A 16,167-nucleotide genomic window follows, 5' to 3' on the forward strand; every position below is an offset into this window, starting at 1 on the left:
GCTGATCAAGGAAGGTTTTCTCAAACGAAGCACCATCCGACATTTTTGCAAAGGAAATTGTTGTTCAGAATCGTCTCAGTTATTCCCCATTTCCAGTTCTTGCTATTGTAAATTGCAATCAAGAGAAGAACTGTCACCTCAATCGACTAAAGAATTACTCAAATCACAGCGGATATGTAAATGAACTTCTTGCTGTAATTTACAGTTACCATATCCAAGAAGCAGTATCCAAGGGATCTGTTCAGCAGAACGATTCTCAAGAGCTGGTCAATTTTAACAGTAAAAGGTCTTTAATAAGCGCTGTAATTGCGCATAGGAAGGCGACAAAGTCAGTATTTGCTCGATGATATCACATTTACGTGTTAATTATATGTTTGCTTTTACACGCGAAGCACCTCACCATTCCATCTTTCCACGCGCTTACATTTCAAACCATTGAGTACAGAAACAAATGTTTTATAATGACAATTGTTTCCAATGAAACATTAAGGCTACAATTAGAAGGATTAAAATGGGACATTATTTTTCTCGATAATCGATGTGATTGGGTAGGGGGGTTTCACTGTCTGTTATCGCCTTGCATCAATCTTACTAAATACCGCAGCACATTTATTACTTTCCAGTCGATTAATCTAATTTTTTCGTAAAGGTTTGCCCAAGATTTGAAAGATAGGTTTGAAGGCTCGTATTTCTTTCTCCTTGTATGTGCCATCATCTCCTTAGCAATTAATTTCTATCGTGTAAGTGGCTCATTTTCATTGTTAACCGGTAAGCTAAGAAAACTAGATCGGTAATAGAAAAGAAACAAATCCTTGGGTGACACTCTTTAAATTTTTAATTAAACACGCTTAAGTTTTCAGATATCTCAAGCGGTATGCTTGACGCACGATATCGAAGAATTGATAATGTCTCTGCTGTTTTCCATTAGTCAACTAGTTTATCTGTTTTACTTGAACTACTTGACACAAGTACTAATCGATTTCGCTGATAGCGTTATCATGATAATGTAAGCATAAAGCACTCGTTTACGCCGACAAAGTATTTTAATTAACCCTGAGAAAACTCGTCTCGGAAAATGTTTTATATTGTTATCGGTACACTGCGGATTTTTATGTATTTATGATGAATGAAAATATATATAATATTGAGAATAATGTATTTGTTGCACCATTTAGAAGATATGACATGGTTTCATTTGAGTTTCAATTCTTTTTCTGTATATGCCAATATACGAATTTACATAAACATCCTTGGTTTACTAATCAAGTGACGAGCAAATAAACACGTTGGGCGGGTAATTGAAATGTTACAGTCTAAGAGCGATTTCGGCGAATTTAAAGATACAACACCAATTGGTACAAAACATCGATACGTATACAAAAATTGTTGTTGATCATGATGATGAGGTGCAGCAATCCCATTGATACTACTTTGTGTGGCTTTTACTGTGCATCTATCGAAGGTTTTTCAAAGGTACGTTAGTCTGTGATCAAATTTGTATCACGTTTCCCATATTGTCACCCTAAGAACAGTTCTATAGTGATAATTACGTTTACAGTTTGTAAAGAACACAGTATCTTATTTCATGATGATTTCATCCATGGAATATTAATACAAATTTTGCTGATCCAAATAATGAATAGCCACGGAATAAGTAGTAATCTGTTAGTAAGTAAGGAAAACACTTTTTTTTCATTTCCCTGTTGGTGTAAATATAGTGTGGAAGTAGTATAGACATCTCGTAAATATTGCAGGGCATTATTTTTATTTCATTAGATAATGTCCCTGAGAATATCGGCCATAATGCAGTCTGGTGCTATTATTTACAATGTTTTATGAAATTTGTGAAATATAAATTAAAATTTTCCACTGCAATTTAATTAAAGTAGACTTCTATGCTCGTTCCACTCATTATACTCTTCTCTAACTAAAGCAAAATTTTCGACAGGTCCTTTGCTCAATGCAATTAGCGTTTTCCTGCATATGCTGGAGAATTTTCATTGACACGAAGTATGATAAATTCTGGACTGCTCGGACGATCGACAACGTTCTACATCATATGTAGCAATTCATGAATCCTAAAAAACACACTGGTCATAGATTTTTATGTATTTCAGAACATATAACATTGAATAAAGAGTAACATTATTTCTTAGTATATGAAAGAGTTATTAATGGTGCGCTTTGGAAAGCATCAGACCCTTAAAAGCCTGAAGAACTTTCCCAGAAACTTTTACTTATTATTATTGGTATTTATTAGGCTGAAGGTTCCACGGCATTGTTTTTATAATCAAATAATTTCATTGACATACCTATTATTTTAATAAATCTCACGACTGACTTAATAATATCACTGATAAAAAAAAAACACTGACACTGACTGGTAACTTGTTCAAAAATTTACCTCTAAACTCTCGAAGGCATCGTCTGCTAATGAAACTACCAATTTTCAGTCAGATATTTGAAATGGTCTGTGCTCAAAAACACAATAGGAATATCAGAAGCTCAATTTCGTCCCCGAACGCCAAAGCCTTCGATGTATTTAAACTCGAGTAAAAAAAATTCCTTCGACTTCCTTCTGCCCCAACGAGGCAATAGACACTAAAGACGCTGCCAGAGTGTCCACGTTGCATGTCGAAGAGACGGAAATTTCCGGATCAATGAATTATACTCAAGTACGGTAAAGATTCTTAAATGCACGTTTCCTCTTTTTTCGAAACGTGTCATTTTCTTAATAGCACGTGAATACATTGCCAGTGTGGGAGAATATCGATCGGTTCATCTTCCTCTACCATGTATTTATAGATGAATAAGTAACGAGGCAATTATAGACACCGTCATTCGTTTTAGCGCCGATTCGCGAATCTTCACTGTATTTCGAAGAAAATCATTTCAATAGGGAAGGTTGCTTTTTGAGGGAGGGGATGGCGCCTGAGGTGGATAGACACCTTGGTGTCAGTTGCGTTGAAACCACTGAAAACGATGGGTAGACTAGAGACGTATTACAAGCTGACCGTATTTCTCATGTCGATCGTAGGACTCTGGCCGTACCAGAATGCGAATCTTCGTCGACTGCAGATTGCCTTTGTCTGTATCTTCTTCTACTATTTCATAATCGCCCAGGTACGATCTGTTTTTCTAATTTATTGGACATGTTTGGTTTTTTCATACTTTTTTTACATTTAATTCTGGTGCAGACTTTTAAGATGTTTTCTGATTTATGGTACATGTATCATTCATTCTATTTATTATTTCTCAATTATTTCATTTTATTTCGTCCTTTCTTTAACGTGTTTTCTCAGTTCAATTTCTAATTCAAATATTAAAATTATGGAATCATGAATTCATAAACCAGTTTGTGTATTTAATTCTCACGAGGTATCCATCTTCTAATCGCAATTATAATAATTTCATCGTTAAAGAGGATTAAATTATCATTGAAGAAATGAGAGTTTTAAGGTGTTATTAATGTGTTATTAACTGTAATTATAGATATTAATTTTTCCAGACTATAAATGCTTCAATATTATGAAGTATCAGACTGAACTATGTGAAGAATTTACAACGAATTAAATTTTTGTTTACTTCGTGAATGTGACTCGTAATATTGTTTGAAAGGAAATGCACTTTATGGACTTCCAGGAGCGTACCTATAATTTCATATTTCGATTATGGAAAATAATCCTTGAAATGAGTATACGATATACTGTTGAATGTATTTTTAAATTTTATATTACATATGCAATTTTCTTTCGTGGGACGAAGTATATAAATTTGAAAACATATAATCCTCCAAATGTTACAAAAATGAGCATTTCTATATCAAGCATCCACTGTAGTTAAACGTAAAATAATTCCATTGCCACCCAGAAGACTCCGATCTAAATAAACCCAACAAAATTCGATGCTGGTACGAAATCTAACGCTTCTTTCAGTTGTTGGCTTTCAAGACAAAAGAGTTCTCGTTGTCTCTTCTATTAAAAAATCTACCGCCTATATTAATGTGCGCGTGCGCCGTCGTAAAGTTTAACACGTTTTGGTATCATGCCAATACAGTGAGTTGCAAAAATTCTCAGTTATGTTTACGCGTGATAAACACTATGTAAAGACGATTGGAAATCTAGATTAAGGAACTTATGGAAGAAATAAGATACGATTGGAGCACCAAACGCGCGGAGATATTCCAGATCATTCAGAATCGAGCCGGATCGGCAAAGCATTATGCAACGATGTACGCGTGTAAGGAAGAAATTGAATTCCGTATATATTTATAATACGTTCCATGTACATTTTTAATACCACGATAATACCGATGTTGCAGCATTTATCTATCCGTCAGCGTGTATCGTGACGATATGTCACCTCGCATCCTTCATTCTAAACACGAAGGCAGCAGAGAACGGTACTCGAATAAACTATTTCCCGATAATGACAGAATATTTAATCGACCAAGATAAATACCTTTACCTAATCGTGTTGCATCAGAATTTATCATTGTTCATATGTGCGTCCATATTCGTGGCCACGGAGACGTTGTTCATCATGTGGATGCATCACGCCGCCAGCTTATTCGAAGTCGCTAGGTAAAGCGGACCTATTACTCGACGCGCTCTCACAGAGCGCGTTGATTCTTTGACGACGGGACGATTTTTGCCGGAAATTCGTTAAAACGATTTTTGAAAAATATCACCTTATCGAGAATGACAACACCGTTAAAGAACAGTGGGGGAAGTTCGTGTTCGAAACAATTTCCAGTGAGATAATTATCTCTTAATGTTCGAAGAAGCGTTTAAGAAATTTACAGTGCGAAATTTGCAAAGTGCACGTGTAAAGAAATTTTTTAAAGAAAGTGTCAAACAAGGGAAGTATTCGAGCTTGAAAATTCCGATTTAAATGAAAGAAACAATTGAATCGATGAAATAATAAGAAATCGACTAACAATTATTTTTCAACGGTGCGACTGATGAATAAAATAAATGAATAATCTGTCGAAGTGCTGGGGTATGCTAGTCATCACTGGCCAGTGGGCAGTGGTTAATCAGGGGTCAGTAAGTGGTCAGAGGTCAACGGTGGTCATCCACGGTCATCCTTCGTCCATGAATGGCCACGAGGTCCTTAGTCATCAAAGGATCCTCGAAGATCGCAGTTTAACGTATTTCTCTCCTTGATGCACGCCATTGTCAAGGCCAAGGAATAATTGTCTCACTTGAAGTTGTTCCAAACTTCAACCCTTTTCAACCCACACACTTTGTGATCTCTCGAATAGTAAGAATTTTATAATGCAATTTACAGTTACCATATCGAAGAAGCGGTCACCTATGGATCTGCTTTGCCAACCATTTCCCAAGATCATACGGATAATACCAGTAAGATGTGTTTGAGAGATGCGGTACTCGCTCATGAAAAGGCGTCAAAGTCAGTATCTTCGTAACGACATTTCCTATTAATTATTTGCTATCACTCAAGACGTTCAATTCCCTAAAAATGTTTATCGTTCGATGTTCAAAGCGATCGAGTGATTTCTCATTTCACGCTAACACGTCGCACCTGTTTTGTTAACCGCATCCACGTCACTTAATACTTTTCACAGGATTAATCTTATCTGTTCGTAAAGGTTTGTCCGTGAGATGAACATGAGATTAGATGCCTCGTATACTTTTATCCTTGTATTTGGTACCATCTCCTTAAGCGTTAATTTCTTTCGCGTGAGTAGCCAATGATTTTCGTAAACCACTAAATAGGAGGACTTTTTTGTCAGTATAAACAATCGTTCTTGTAGGTTACACGTTCGATATGTTTATTTGAAAATGCCTCGTTTACTTTTCAGCTATCCCGAGCAATATGCTTGACACACGATTTAGAGGAATTAGCTATATCTCTGCTGTTTTCCATTACCGAGCTGGGTTACATGTTCTATTTGAACTACGTGGTACAGCTAATGCTGGATTACGCGAACAGACTCGTCACGGTAATGTGAGTACGAACAAAATTGAAATATCAACTATTTGCAGCGAACGCTCGCGAAAATCATCTCGTGAAATTTTCGAACAATTTTTGGCCGACGAGTGTCTAAATATAGAGAAGAACCTGGTAAAATATATTTTGAAGGAAGAGGAGCTGAAGTTCTGATTATTAACGAATTTTGCAGATACAATACGAATTGGTACCGTACGTCGATATATATACAAAAATTGTTACTGATCATCATGATAAAGTGCACCGAACCAGTTTCTTACCCAATCTTTGGGTTCTATTTTGCATCGATCGAAGGTTTCGCAACGGTATGTTATTTTATTATCGATACTATTGCGATGATATCGAATCATACCGATAACTTTTAGCTTGTAAGGAATACCATGTCTTATTTTATGATGATGACGTCCATCGAGGTTTAGCGCAAATTTTAAGTAAGGAAGAGAGGAAAAAGTGACCAAGCTCGACCCAGGTACCGGTCGAAACGTAACTTATTTAAGCTAACGTTACAGGACAGATTTCACTCAAGCCAAATTTGTTGGCTTGCGCAAACTTCATGCCTGCGTTCACACGCTACGATTTACTTGTGCAAGCCGATTTGTGCAAATAGCTTGAGCGTGTTAACGCACTTTAACAGTGCAATCGACACCTGAGCTAATTAATTTTTATTGCAATTGGTCAGGTACAAAACTCCACTTTTCTCGGAATCTTTTATCATCGTATCGAAGCCTTTGACGTGGATTTTTGTTTAGACTATTTTCAACTATTTAAATCACCATTAATTGGTGTAAAATTACTTCGACTGAAGAGTAAAGATCCACGATGGGTAAAAACGTTCAATTTTTCATTGTTATGAATAAAGTCACTGTGTCATAAGTTGGCAAATTGTGTAAGTACTTACTGGTTTGAAAACAAACTATCCGTTTGAAAGTAACACTCACGCGTCTATTTATCAGTTTCAATCGATGGGACTTTTATTCAGACTGTTACTTTTATTCACAACGTAACAAATCGAAAGTTATTCCTGTTATTGGTTCGTTGTTTGAAACTTTTTATTTTTCCTCCTTGAGTATCTTTGGTTTTTTTAAGTGCGCAACTGTCATTTCAATTATTGCACCGAATCCATACATCACAACACAATTATTTCTATTCTTCTTGATTTTGGTTTACGTAACTCTTGTATGTAAATTACAATTTAGGTTAGTCTTGTCTTTTGTACACGTACTACTTAGCTGGGGTACTCCGGGGTTCCTAAGCCCGCACTATAGCTGCATATTCGTATGCTACAGCCCTTGAAGGCTTTCCTCCTAGAATTTTACGTAAGTTTAAGTCTATACGACTATATCAGTCCTACATGCGAGCAATTAGGTTTGCCGACGAGACAGCCTGGATCGAACACGTGCAACAGGTGCCTCTCTGTCACAAGTACACATTCCCAACACGCGTTTCCTCGCGTGACACTGTTTACAAGTTCCTGGTAATTTATTTGAACATATACAGCAGCCTACACGTCGCGACTAACTAACTTCTATCGAGTGAAATGAACGAACATGAACGAGATTGTAGCCTGAATTCGCCAAACTGAAAATTGTTGGGAAAAAAGAATATTTGTTATGCAAACAATGTACGTTATACAGTGTACTAGAATGGACACACCTGTTGAAAGCACGTGAAATTCATAAAGTTTTCATTAACATTGACTTTCCGAGGCACAATGCTATTATGCACTGCGGTTGCATGTACACACGCTACTGAAACCACTCTCACTTTCTCATTAGGTAGGTACCATAATAGCTTCCACGCGCATGTATATTTAATAATAACCTGTTAACCACAGAACTCTACAGGAGTCATTTCCATTCATGCAAAAACGTATCCAGCAATGGTTTAAACAAACTTAATCTACAGAGGAAAATTGGTAGCATAAAATATTTTTTTAATTTGAGACACCATGCCACGTTTATTTTTCTCAGCTTTTCTGACACGACCTGGAGAATCGCACCCCTCCGTTCCAAGGACAGAAAGGTATCGTACAAAATTATCTCTTTCTAATGACACAAGATAGTCGGGGGCGTGAAATAAAAGCAAGGTGCTTATACGCGACACCGGTTCAGTTATTATGCACCCTGGACTGTGAAGCACAGTTGCAATCATATCGATCTTCGCCAGCAATGCCATAAACTGCGGTTAAATTACGATTCCTGCCACTCACGTTCCGCCACCCTTCGCGTGAACCTGACGTTTCGAAGCTATACAGTCAAGACAAATAAAGGGTTGTGCTGGAAGGGTTGATCCAGTCTTTGTTATTTCATATCACTCGATTCCATATCCTGAATATCTCTGAAACGTTTTTTTAAGAATTTTAGTGCGAACCGTTGAACCCTCTGTGTATTCCTTTTTTGATTTCTGAAAAAAGAAGACACTGTAGAATAAAATGGTACGTGGGCATAAAGTTACTTTTAAATTTGGCTGCAAAAAGCGCGCAATTACTTCCTTCTTCGTAAGTATCATAGATATCTCAATAATTTTGATGAAGCGATTGAATAAAACCTACAGTCCATTTATTACATGTATATGTAATAGATAGCCCTCAGTTCACTCTAAACTTTGCAATATTACTCAACCTGTATATTAATTTTGGGTAAATAATTTACGCCTAAATATTCCTCTTCTTATATAATTTATTACATGTATATGGACATTCTTTAACATGATTTTTCAAAACCCTGAAGAAGAATGTCCCTAGAAGGAAATCCCAAACTTTAAATTGTTCGTCACAAATTATCACAGTTTATGTTAAAATTCAAATGTAATTTATCTGTGTATTAATTTTCAGTAACCAATTTAGCCGTAATATTTCTCTTCTTATATAATTTATTACATGTACATAGACATTCCTCGACATAATTTTGCACCCTGAACAAGGTCTAAAAGTAGTGAAAAATCCCCAACCCTAAATTGTTCCTCACAAACTACTACATTTTACGTAAAAATTTCCGTGTTAATTCGCCCATAACGAGGCTCGTATAAACGATCGTTTATCTTTCGGTCGTTACTCGAGCCAGGATGAGAACGTAGCCAAGGTCTGTCAGAGCCCGCGAAGCGGCTGGAAATTACAAGCGACTCGTTCGTCAACCACGAACGATCGTCGACGACGGAACGGGGAAGCTATTTGCGCGAAGCCAAGCGTGAAGCGTCTGGTCGGTAATCAGCGAATCAGCCCCGCGACTAAGATCGACTCGGCGATTACGAGAAATCACACGGCCCGTTTGCGAAACGCTCGGAAAAATCCACGAGCGAGAAAGAACGCTGGATGCACGTCTACCACGAGTGTACGCGTACGCCTCTCGAACCGCTACCGAGTTCGGCCTCTTATCTAAAGTCTCGCGAGCGTAATGTCTCTATCCTTGCCATCCCTTCCGAGACCCTATCCCTGGGAACATTATCGCCTCGGGGCGCGTAGTTACGACGATCGCTAGCTGAACACCGTGACAGAGAATTACTCCGAACATCGTCGGCTCTTTCGGCTAATGGCATGTTGGAATCGTAGCGGCGCCTTTTGTACTCGTCTGATTCCAAGGTAAGAACGTTTTTCCGCCGACGAGGAAGACCCGTGTTTCCGCTTTAACGACAGGTCGCGTTTCTACCGCCAGAGGACGTTCTTCGTCCTCCCTTTGGTCCTTCGCGTATTCTTGGCTTAGCTGCTCGGTTATGTGGAGGAAATTCTACCCTGATACGTGAAAAAACTTCCATGTAGGTGTATGAAAAGATGTCATCGCCACTGTTTTTTTTTCTTTCGTTTTTTTTATTATGTTGATCGCCATATATGGATGGCAGTACTTTTCACTGATGAATTAAGAAAATTAATTCTGAAAGTCAAGCATCAACGGAAATGAATTTAAATGAAATTCATAAATTTTGATGAAGATACAAGAAATAAATACCGCGATATATGTTTATGTATTGTCTAATCAATAATGTTTAATCCTAGCATAAATTTTGAAGCATAAGTGCATTCTCATGCATGGGATGGGATTTGGAATGCTAATGAACATTGAAATTTGTGTATTTTTTAGTGTTAGTAATGGATTTCTGAGATTTTATAGATGAATATGAATCTAGAAACGGCCTAGTTTGGACCATTTGTAATTGATAGACTGAGGATGTTCATGCAGACTCAGATAAAGAATTGAGATTTAAACTTTAAAATATTCCTTATGTTCGAAACAGTGTAACATGCCCTTTATATATATTTTTTGTGTTCGTGCACATCCTCGCACATTTTCCCACATTTTCATTTGCCGTAAATGCATAAACATCTCAAGTCTAGTAATTACGTACAGTTGGAAGATTTTGAAAAGCGCCTCTAGTAACGTGTAATTAAGAGGAGTCGTAATGAGGTCATACTTGAACTCATTCTCATAAGGAAAACTTCATGCACAAGTACAAAATAGTTTAAAGTTAGAATCATACTTTTAGTGATAAATTATAATTATACATTATTATATATTGGATGATTAGATTGTAGAAAAAAATTGCAACTACATAATTGATTAGTAAAATCATATTCTATGAAATTTAACACATTGAACTTCATTTTTAAATCGGACACGAACTTGTGCAACCATTCGATACTATAACCACTAAATTATAATTAAACGTATGTGCATAGTACGAGCTGCAATGCCATCGTCACAGTCAGGAAAAGCTCATATGCAGAAACGACCAATTCCAATTATGCATTACTATGTATTATTACAGCTACCGAATTATAATTAAACATATATGCATAGTATCGCAGTGCGTTCGTCGCGGTAATTGAACTCCTCGTTTGATTAATTCCGCGGAGTGTTTAGTTTCCCGTGACTCCGTTTAAGGAAAATGAGAAGCGTTAGCGTGGTTGAATGGGACTCTCAAAGGTTTCACGACTGGGGGTTCTTGCAGTTAATGCCGCAGTTCCAGGCTTCCGGATGTAAGCCGTGACATTTGGAAAATGACTTCGACGCTACACTGGCATCGCAGACCCCAGCCTCATTTGGAGCCTGAGATCGCTACCGGACGCATTTGAACGCCACTGGACGCTACAAACGCTATGGAATCCTCGGACTCTTGATAACGCCAGCTGCAATGCCGTAGAAACGTCGCAACAATTCTCCAGGAGAACTTTACGTCCGGTAGTCTTGACCTAAATAAACTGCAAGGACCCTTAAAAGATTTTCAACTTTTGCGCCACCGCGGTACCGACAAGGGAAAATTCTCCAAGCTTCTGATAGCTGGTACGTCTCAGGAAAGTGATAGTAATTCAACTGAGATGTGTTAATGCACCGCGTCTTATACGATAAAAATTTCATTCGTTCTAGTTACGTAGGACTCGCTTAATGAAAAGTCATGCGTTTGCACGTCGTAAAAAATTATGTGCTTCAGAGCTTCAACGGCAAAAATGGAAGCTTTCACTCTAATGGAACGTAGCGATGAAGGTAACGAAAGAGTGTGGAACACTGTACACCGTTGATTATGTATTGACGTTCTCTGAAAATTCGGCGTTGAGTTCAAGAAGGTAACAATGTTGGTACGAAAAATTCTCCTGAATGTAACTTTATTGTTCTCAAAGTTAGTGTGGTACCCTCTTTATGAATACGCATCAAATTTTTTGTGAAAGTTTCAGTATTTTCGGATAAATTACCTCTGAAGTATAAAGCAAAACAGTAGTCGATATATATACATTTTTGAACATTGTCATCCATGATGTTGGGAAACGTTTATATGTTTAATCACCTGATCAGTGAATAGAAACATTTATATATTTATAATTGAATTATCCAGAATCGTAACCTTTAATTCTACGTAATATTTGTAGAAGAGATTTGTTTAAATTAAATGGTAGGTTTATGGTACGTATTTATAACGAAAAATTGATTTGGTAATGTTAAAACTATTATTTAATTTAGTTAAACTTCTTCAATAGATATAGAGGGTACGAATATTCATGGGGTTGGCTATACATCGAGAAAAGAATTTCACGAAACATCAATATCACAGTAAAATAATATTCCCCGACATTGTTTAAATAATAAGTATTGTTAATAATTAACTTAACTGTTGTCAGAAAAATTATTTTTAGTTATTCAAATCGATAGATGTAAAAATGTAGAAAATTATCTCACGATTAATATCTTCAACTTATTCTGAAGCGTGATTGTTATTAATATTTAAGCGAATGTTAAATATTACTATACAGGGTGAGACAGCTAAGCTTGTAAAAAATCTTACAGGCAAAAGTTAGATTTATTAAATCTATCTATGCATAACCTTGAATGACCACGTACTCGATGGATTCGTCTCAACGTCAGCTTTCGTAAGATTTAAGATTTTACTTTCTTAAAAGTTTTTTGTATTCTCCACAATATAGCTCCCACACCCTGTATACATATACACGCATCCATACACAGCATTTTATGCCCAACTTTTTCTCATTTTTGGACTCATAGCACCCCAAACCATCGTTCCATGCAAAAGAAACCCCGAGGTGTTAAATTTCGCTCGCCACTTTCCCCTCAGTTGTATTCAACGGCCAGGGGAAACATAATCGCAACGAACACACAGTTTCCTCCATCCAGAAATGGTTCCTCTTCCAGAAATGGATATTTCCTCCCGCCACTTTGTCCCGCGAAAATGGTCCAAAAAATCGTTACGCGCTTGTCCCATTGTCTCGTTCGCATTAATTCGAACTGGTATCGTCGGGAACGACGGCCCGCCGGTCCCCATGACACTAGAGCGTCATGCTTACCGCTTCTTCTTCGACGTGGAAAGCATAGCGTGCGCCGAGATACGACGCGAAGCTCATTTTCCCCGGAACCACTTCCATCCCGAAAACGAAGAGGGTCACGTCTGTTGGAAAGGGGACGAAAGTGGAGCATGCGAAACGCGCGTCCAAACTTGTTACTCACGAGAGTGCTTCCGTGACTATCTCCAGGTTGTACAACCGTGGCGGACTCTTACAAGTGGCTGGAGAACACGCGACCGGGTTCCCGTGTTGCGGAATCACTGGCTGTTCCGTGAACAATCTCACCTGGTAATCATATTCGCGTTAACCGTCCCCCACAGTCGTTACTTCCGGTGGACGTTCCTGGCTTAAACAGCAGTACCCTTGTTCCGCGAGTGGCCAGGATTCCCCGATGTCGCGTGTGAAACGGATAGGTACTCGAAATGGGGACGAACTGCGTTTGAAGGATTGATCAGGTGTGCTGGAATACAACATACACAATGGTTTAAATAGTGTAAGAGGAATGTCGTAAAATGGAGGTTGAGGAGGACCCGAATGTTTTTTCGCCTTTTATGATATTTAAAATGGCGTGTATGTTGCACGTGACAGAAATGCGTATGAGTTGAAGCAGGTTTCGTTGTAGTTTCCCATGAGAGAAATTTTATGATATTATTTTTGGTTTTCGTAATAACGAAAATTGTAATTAAACGTCGCCGTAACGAAAAATGAACGACTTTAGGGAAATTTGTTAATTGAAAATGAAATAAATGTCGACCTGCATTGTGCCAGAAATGAAATTTATGAATATATATTATATTAGAATTTATATTAGAATGAAATGTAATGAATATATTCATTTCGAATATAAATTCACTCGTGCATGTAAAAATATTCAAAAAATAATTTCTTTTTTAATTCATTAATGATAATTTAAAATTCATGCTACAGAAGATTAAGATAAAGTAATCTACATATACAGCTTTGCCTACTATAAAACAAACATTCACAATTCCTACCAAGCTCAACCGAATTACCATCCAATGTACCAAATTACCACGATTGAGCTACCCTGCGATGGCCACTCTATCGATTAACTGCTCGAAATTGTGGCGACTCTCATCGAAGTTCCTTCGTCTCGGTGGTCATGAATCATTAAAGGCCCCGTCACGTATTTCATAGTAAAGGCGCCGTTGGACCTCGCATTCTCGAGTGCAATATTGGCCGAGGACCAATTTCAACTCGAGTCGGCACCTGATCCAACCCCCTCGTCGTGATTCTCCTTAAGCAGCCCTCCAAGGCCTCCTAGCCATCGACTTGATTTCCTCTACCGCCCTTTCGCATCCACCTTTTCTTTTTCCACTCCATTCCCGCCCATCCGGCGCGTTTCCGCGCGCAGAGGGTGTAATAATCATCACAATTCCGTTTTACTGTCCGTGAACGTGGCTGCTAGTGCAAAGACATTCAACGACAAGCATGAATAAAATGGTGGACAAAGGAACTGTCAAATTTATAATTGATGAACAGAAAAATAACGAAGAGAATTTATTAAATATGGACGTGAATTGTGTTCAACTTTTAATTCATTCTCTTCATTTACTTGATTTCTTTAACTTGAGTCAATTTATTTTCTTCTGAAAAAGAAAACTCTCAACAAGAACTAAAACATTGAAGAGAAATATCGAACTTCCTTTATATTTTTTTCAGAAGGCCAATAAGAAGCTTCTTCGTTTCTAATTCTGTTGGTACGTTTTGAACAAAATAATACAAGTGAATTAAAATAGAATTGCATTCTAAAAATTCATTCTTAAATACAAGTTCCGTTGTAGACAGGTTTCGAAACAAGTTATTAAAGTATCGCTTTCACGGGATCGATTCAACAGAAATCTCGATTGTTATCGAGTTAGCGGGGACCGTGACACTTTAATTAAAAGTTCCCTGCGACTGTATTGCTCAATGTTTCCTGCAAGCCAGCAGCAACTGCCGAGAAGGGAACACGCGAGACAGAACACGATTGAACGAAATAATCGATAAAATTATAATACATCTACCGAGTCAGGATTTTCAATTCCTTTCAGATCATGTCTGTAGGAATAAATCTCCCGTAAAGAATGTCTTCGAGTGATTCATTGAAATTTATCTTTTCGTCTATGAATTGCATTTTCGTGATAGGTGTCAGTTATTATTATTTATGTGACCTAATCTTTTGCAGCATCGCAATTAACATTGAAACAATGAAATTACAATTCATTCCGTGAGACGATTCACTTTCGAATCGGGTTGAAGACCGCCAAGGTGTGCTGTGGAACTTTTAACAAAGTTACAAGACTTCATAAGAAGGCCGCGTTATTAGGTCCTAAGTAAACGAGTTAATCCAGCACACCTGCCAAGCAAGGAAGTGTAGCAACGCCGACGTGCAGCAACATCCAACAGACGTCGAGTTCCTTTAACTTAACGACCTCATAAACCAGGTATCCGCCCAGTAATACACGAACCTCCACGTACCCCTGCCTCATGGTTTTTTCTCTTTTTCTACTCTTTTCCTCTCCCGATCAATTTATAAATACTTACCAACCAAGCACCTTGCCTCCGCCAGTCGACCAGTAACCTGGCTTATCCTCTTGTTCTCTTGCATTTAACTCAAGGCTTCTTTGTCGTGGCAGTTACTCCATGGTTACACCGTGAACGATCGTCTGACTAGCCGTTTATCTATCATTTCTTTATCGCTTTTCTCCCAATCTCTGGCGTACTACTACAATCTTGTTTAGTTTAAAGAGCAATAGGCACTATTTTCATCTAAATAATAAATAAACAATTCTGATAAGTTATCTCTTCAACGTAAATTGCAATCTATATTATACAATTAAATTATAATTAGTTGGTTACGCCTGTAGAAAATAAATACATAATAAATGTAGAATATGCTTCAGAAATTAATGTAATAATATCAATATTTAATCTCGAGTGAGCGTATCTGTTCTGCATAATTTCAACGTATGTTTGTCACATTTACGTACGCTACAGATAATTTTCAACGATTAATAATTTTCAAGTCTCTCCAATAATGTTATCCAAATAATTTTACCATTAAATTCTCTTCATATGATCTCTGATGTCGAAAAAAACCTCACATAAAATCTCTTGGTACTGCATTCAAAAGATTTACAGATGTGTGCACCAATGATACAAAGTCTCCGACAAAGAAACGCAATAAAAGCTAAACTCAAAATGGCAACGATCTCCAGAGCCTAGTCTTCTTGCTCTTTTTAGTGACAAACTGAAGAACAATAATCAATTCAACACAAAATTATATACATCCAACAAACGAGTTCCTTGAACGTCCAAAAAACTCCCCCATTAATACTATCTACAACTTCGTTACACGGCGTGCAACACGTATAAATTATACCGTTCGCATCGAGTAACGAGAGTAT

The 16,167-nt window shown here is 37.5% G+C and overlaps 2 protein-coding genes across 3 annotated transcripts in view; both read left to right on the plus strand.

The window, feature by feature from the left end:
• LOC128889207 (mannosyl-oligosaccharide 1,2-alpha-mannosidase IA) overlaps positions 1-16,167 on the plus strand; it is a 546,492-nt gene that overhangs the window by 509,551 nt on the left and 20,774 nt on the right. The gene's annotated exons all lie outside the window — the stretch shown is intronic.
• On the plus strand, positions 2,986-6,849 carry LOC128889220 (uncharacterized). Its single transcript, XM_054146668.1, has 10 exons — positions 2,986-3,123; positions 3,936-4,055; positions 4,125-4,239; positions 4,322-4,583; positions 5,293-5,415; positions 5,615-5,705; positions 5,828-5,973; positions 6,149-6,281; positions 6,342-6,445; positions 6,656-6,849. The coding sequence occupies exons 1-9, from the start codon at positions 3,025-3,027 to the stop codon at positions 6,393-6,395; spliced, it is 1,143 nt and encodes a 380-aa protein (XP_054002643.1). The 5' UTR covers positions 2,986-3,024; the 3' UTR covers positions 6,396-6,445; positions 6,656-6,849.

The sequence above is a fragment of the Hylaeus anthracinus genome, unplaced genomic scaffold, assembly GCF_026225885.1.
Source record: "Hylaeus anthracinus isolate JK02 unplaced genomic scaffold, UHH_iyHylAnth1.0_haploid 11997, whole genome shotgun sequence".
NCBI lineage: Eukaryota > Metazoa > Arthropoda > Insecta > Hymenoptera > Colletidae > Hylaeus > Hylaeus anthracinus.

Bases quoted from the DNA above. Each gene is read 5' to 3' on its own strand.
- LOC128889220 (XM_054146668.1), top strand. From the start codon at position 3,025: ATGTCGATCGTAGGACTCTGGCCGTACCAGAATGCGAATCTTCGTCGA. The intron at 4,056-4,124 runs GTGAGTTGCAAA...TTGGAAATCTAG, and splicing joins TTTGGTATCATGCCAATACA to ATTAAGGAACTTATGGAAGA. The intron at 5,416-5,614 runs GTCAGTATCTTC...CTGTTCGTAAAG, and splicing joins GCTCATGAAAAGGCGTCAAA to GTTTGTCCGTGAGATGAACA.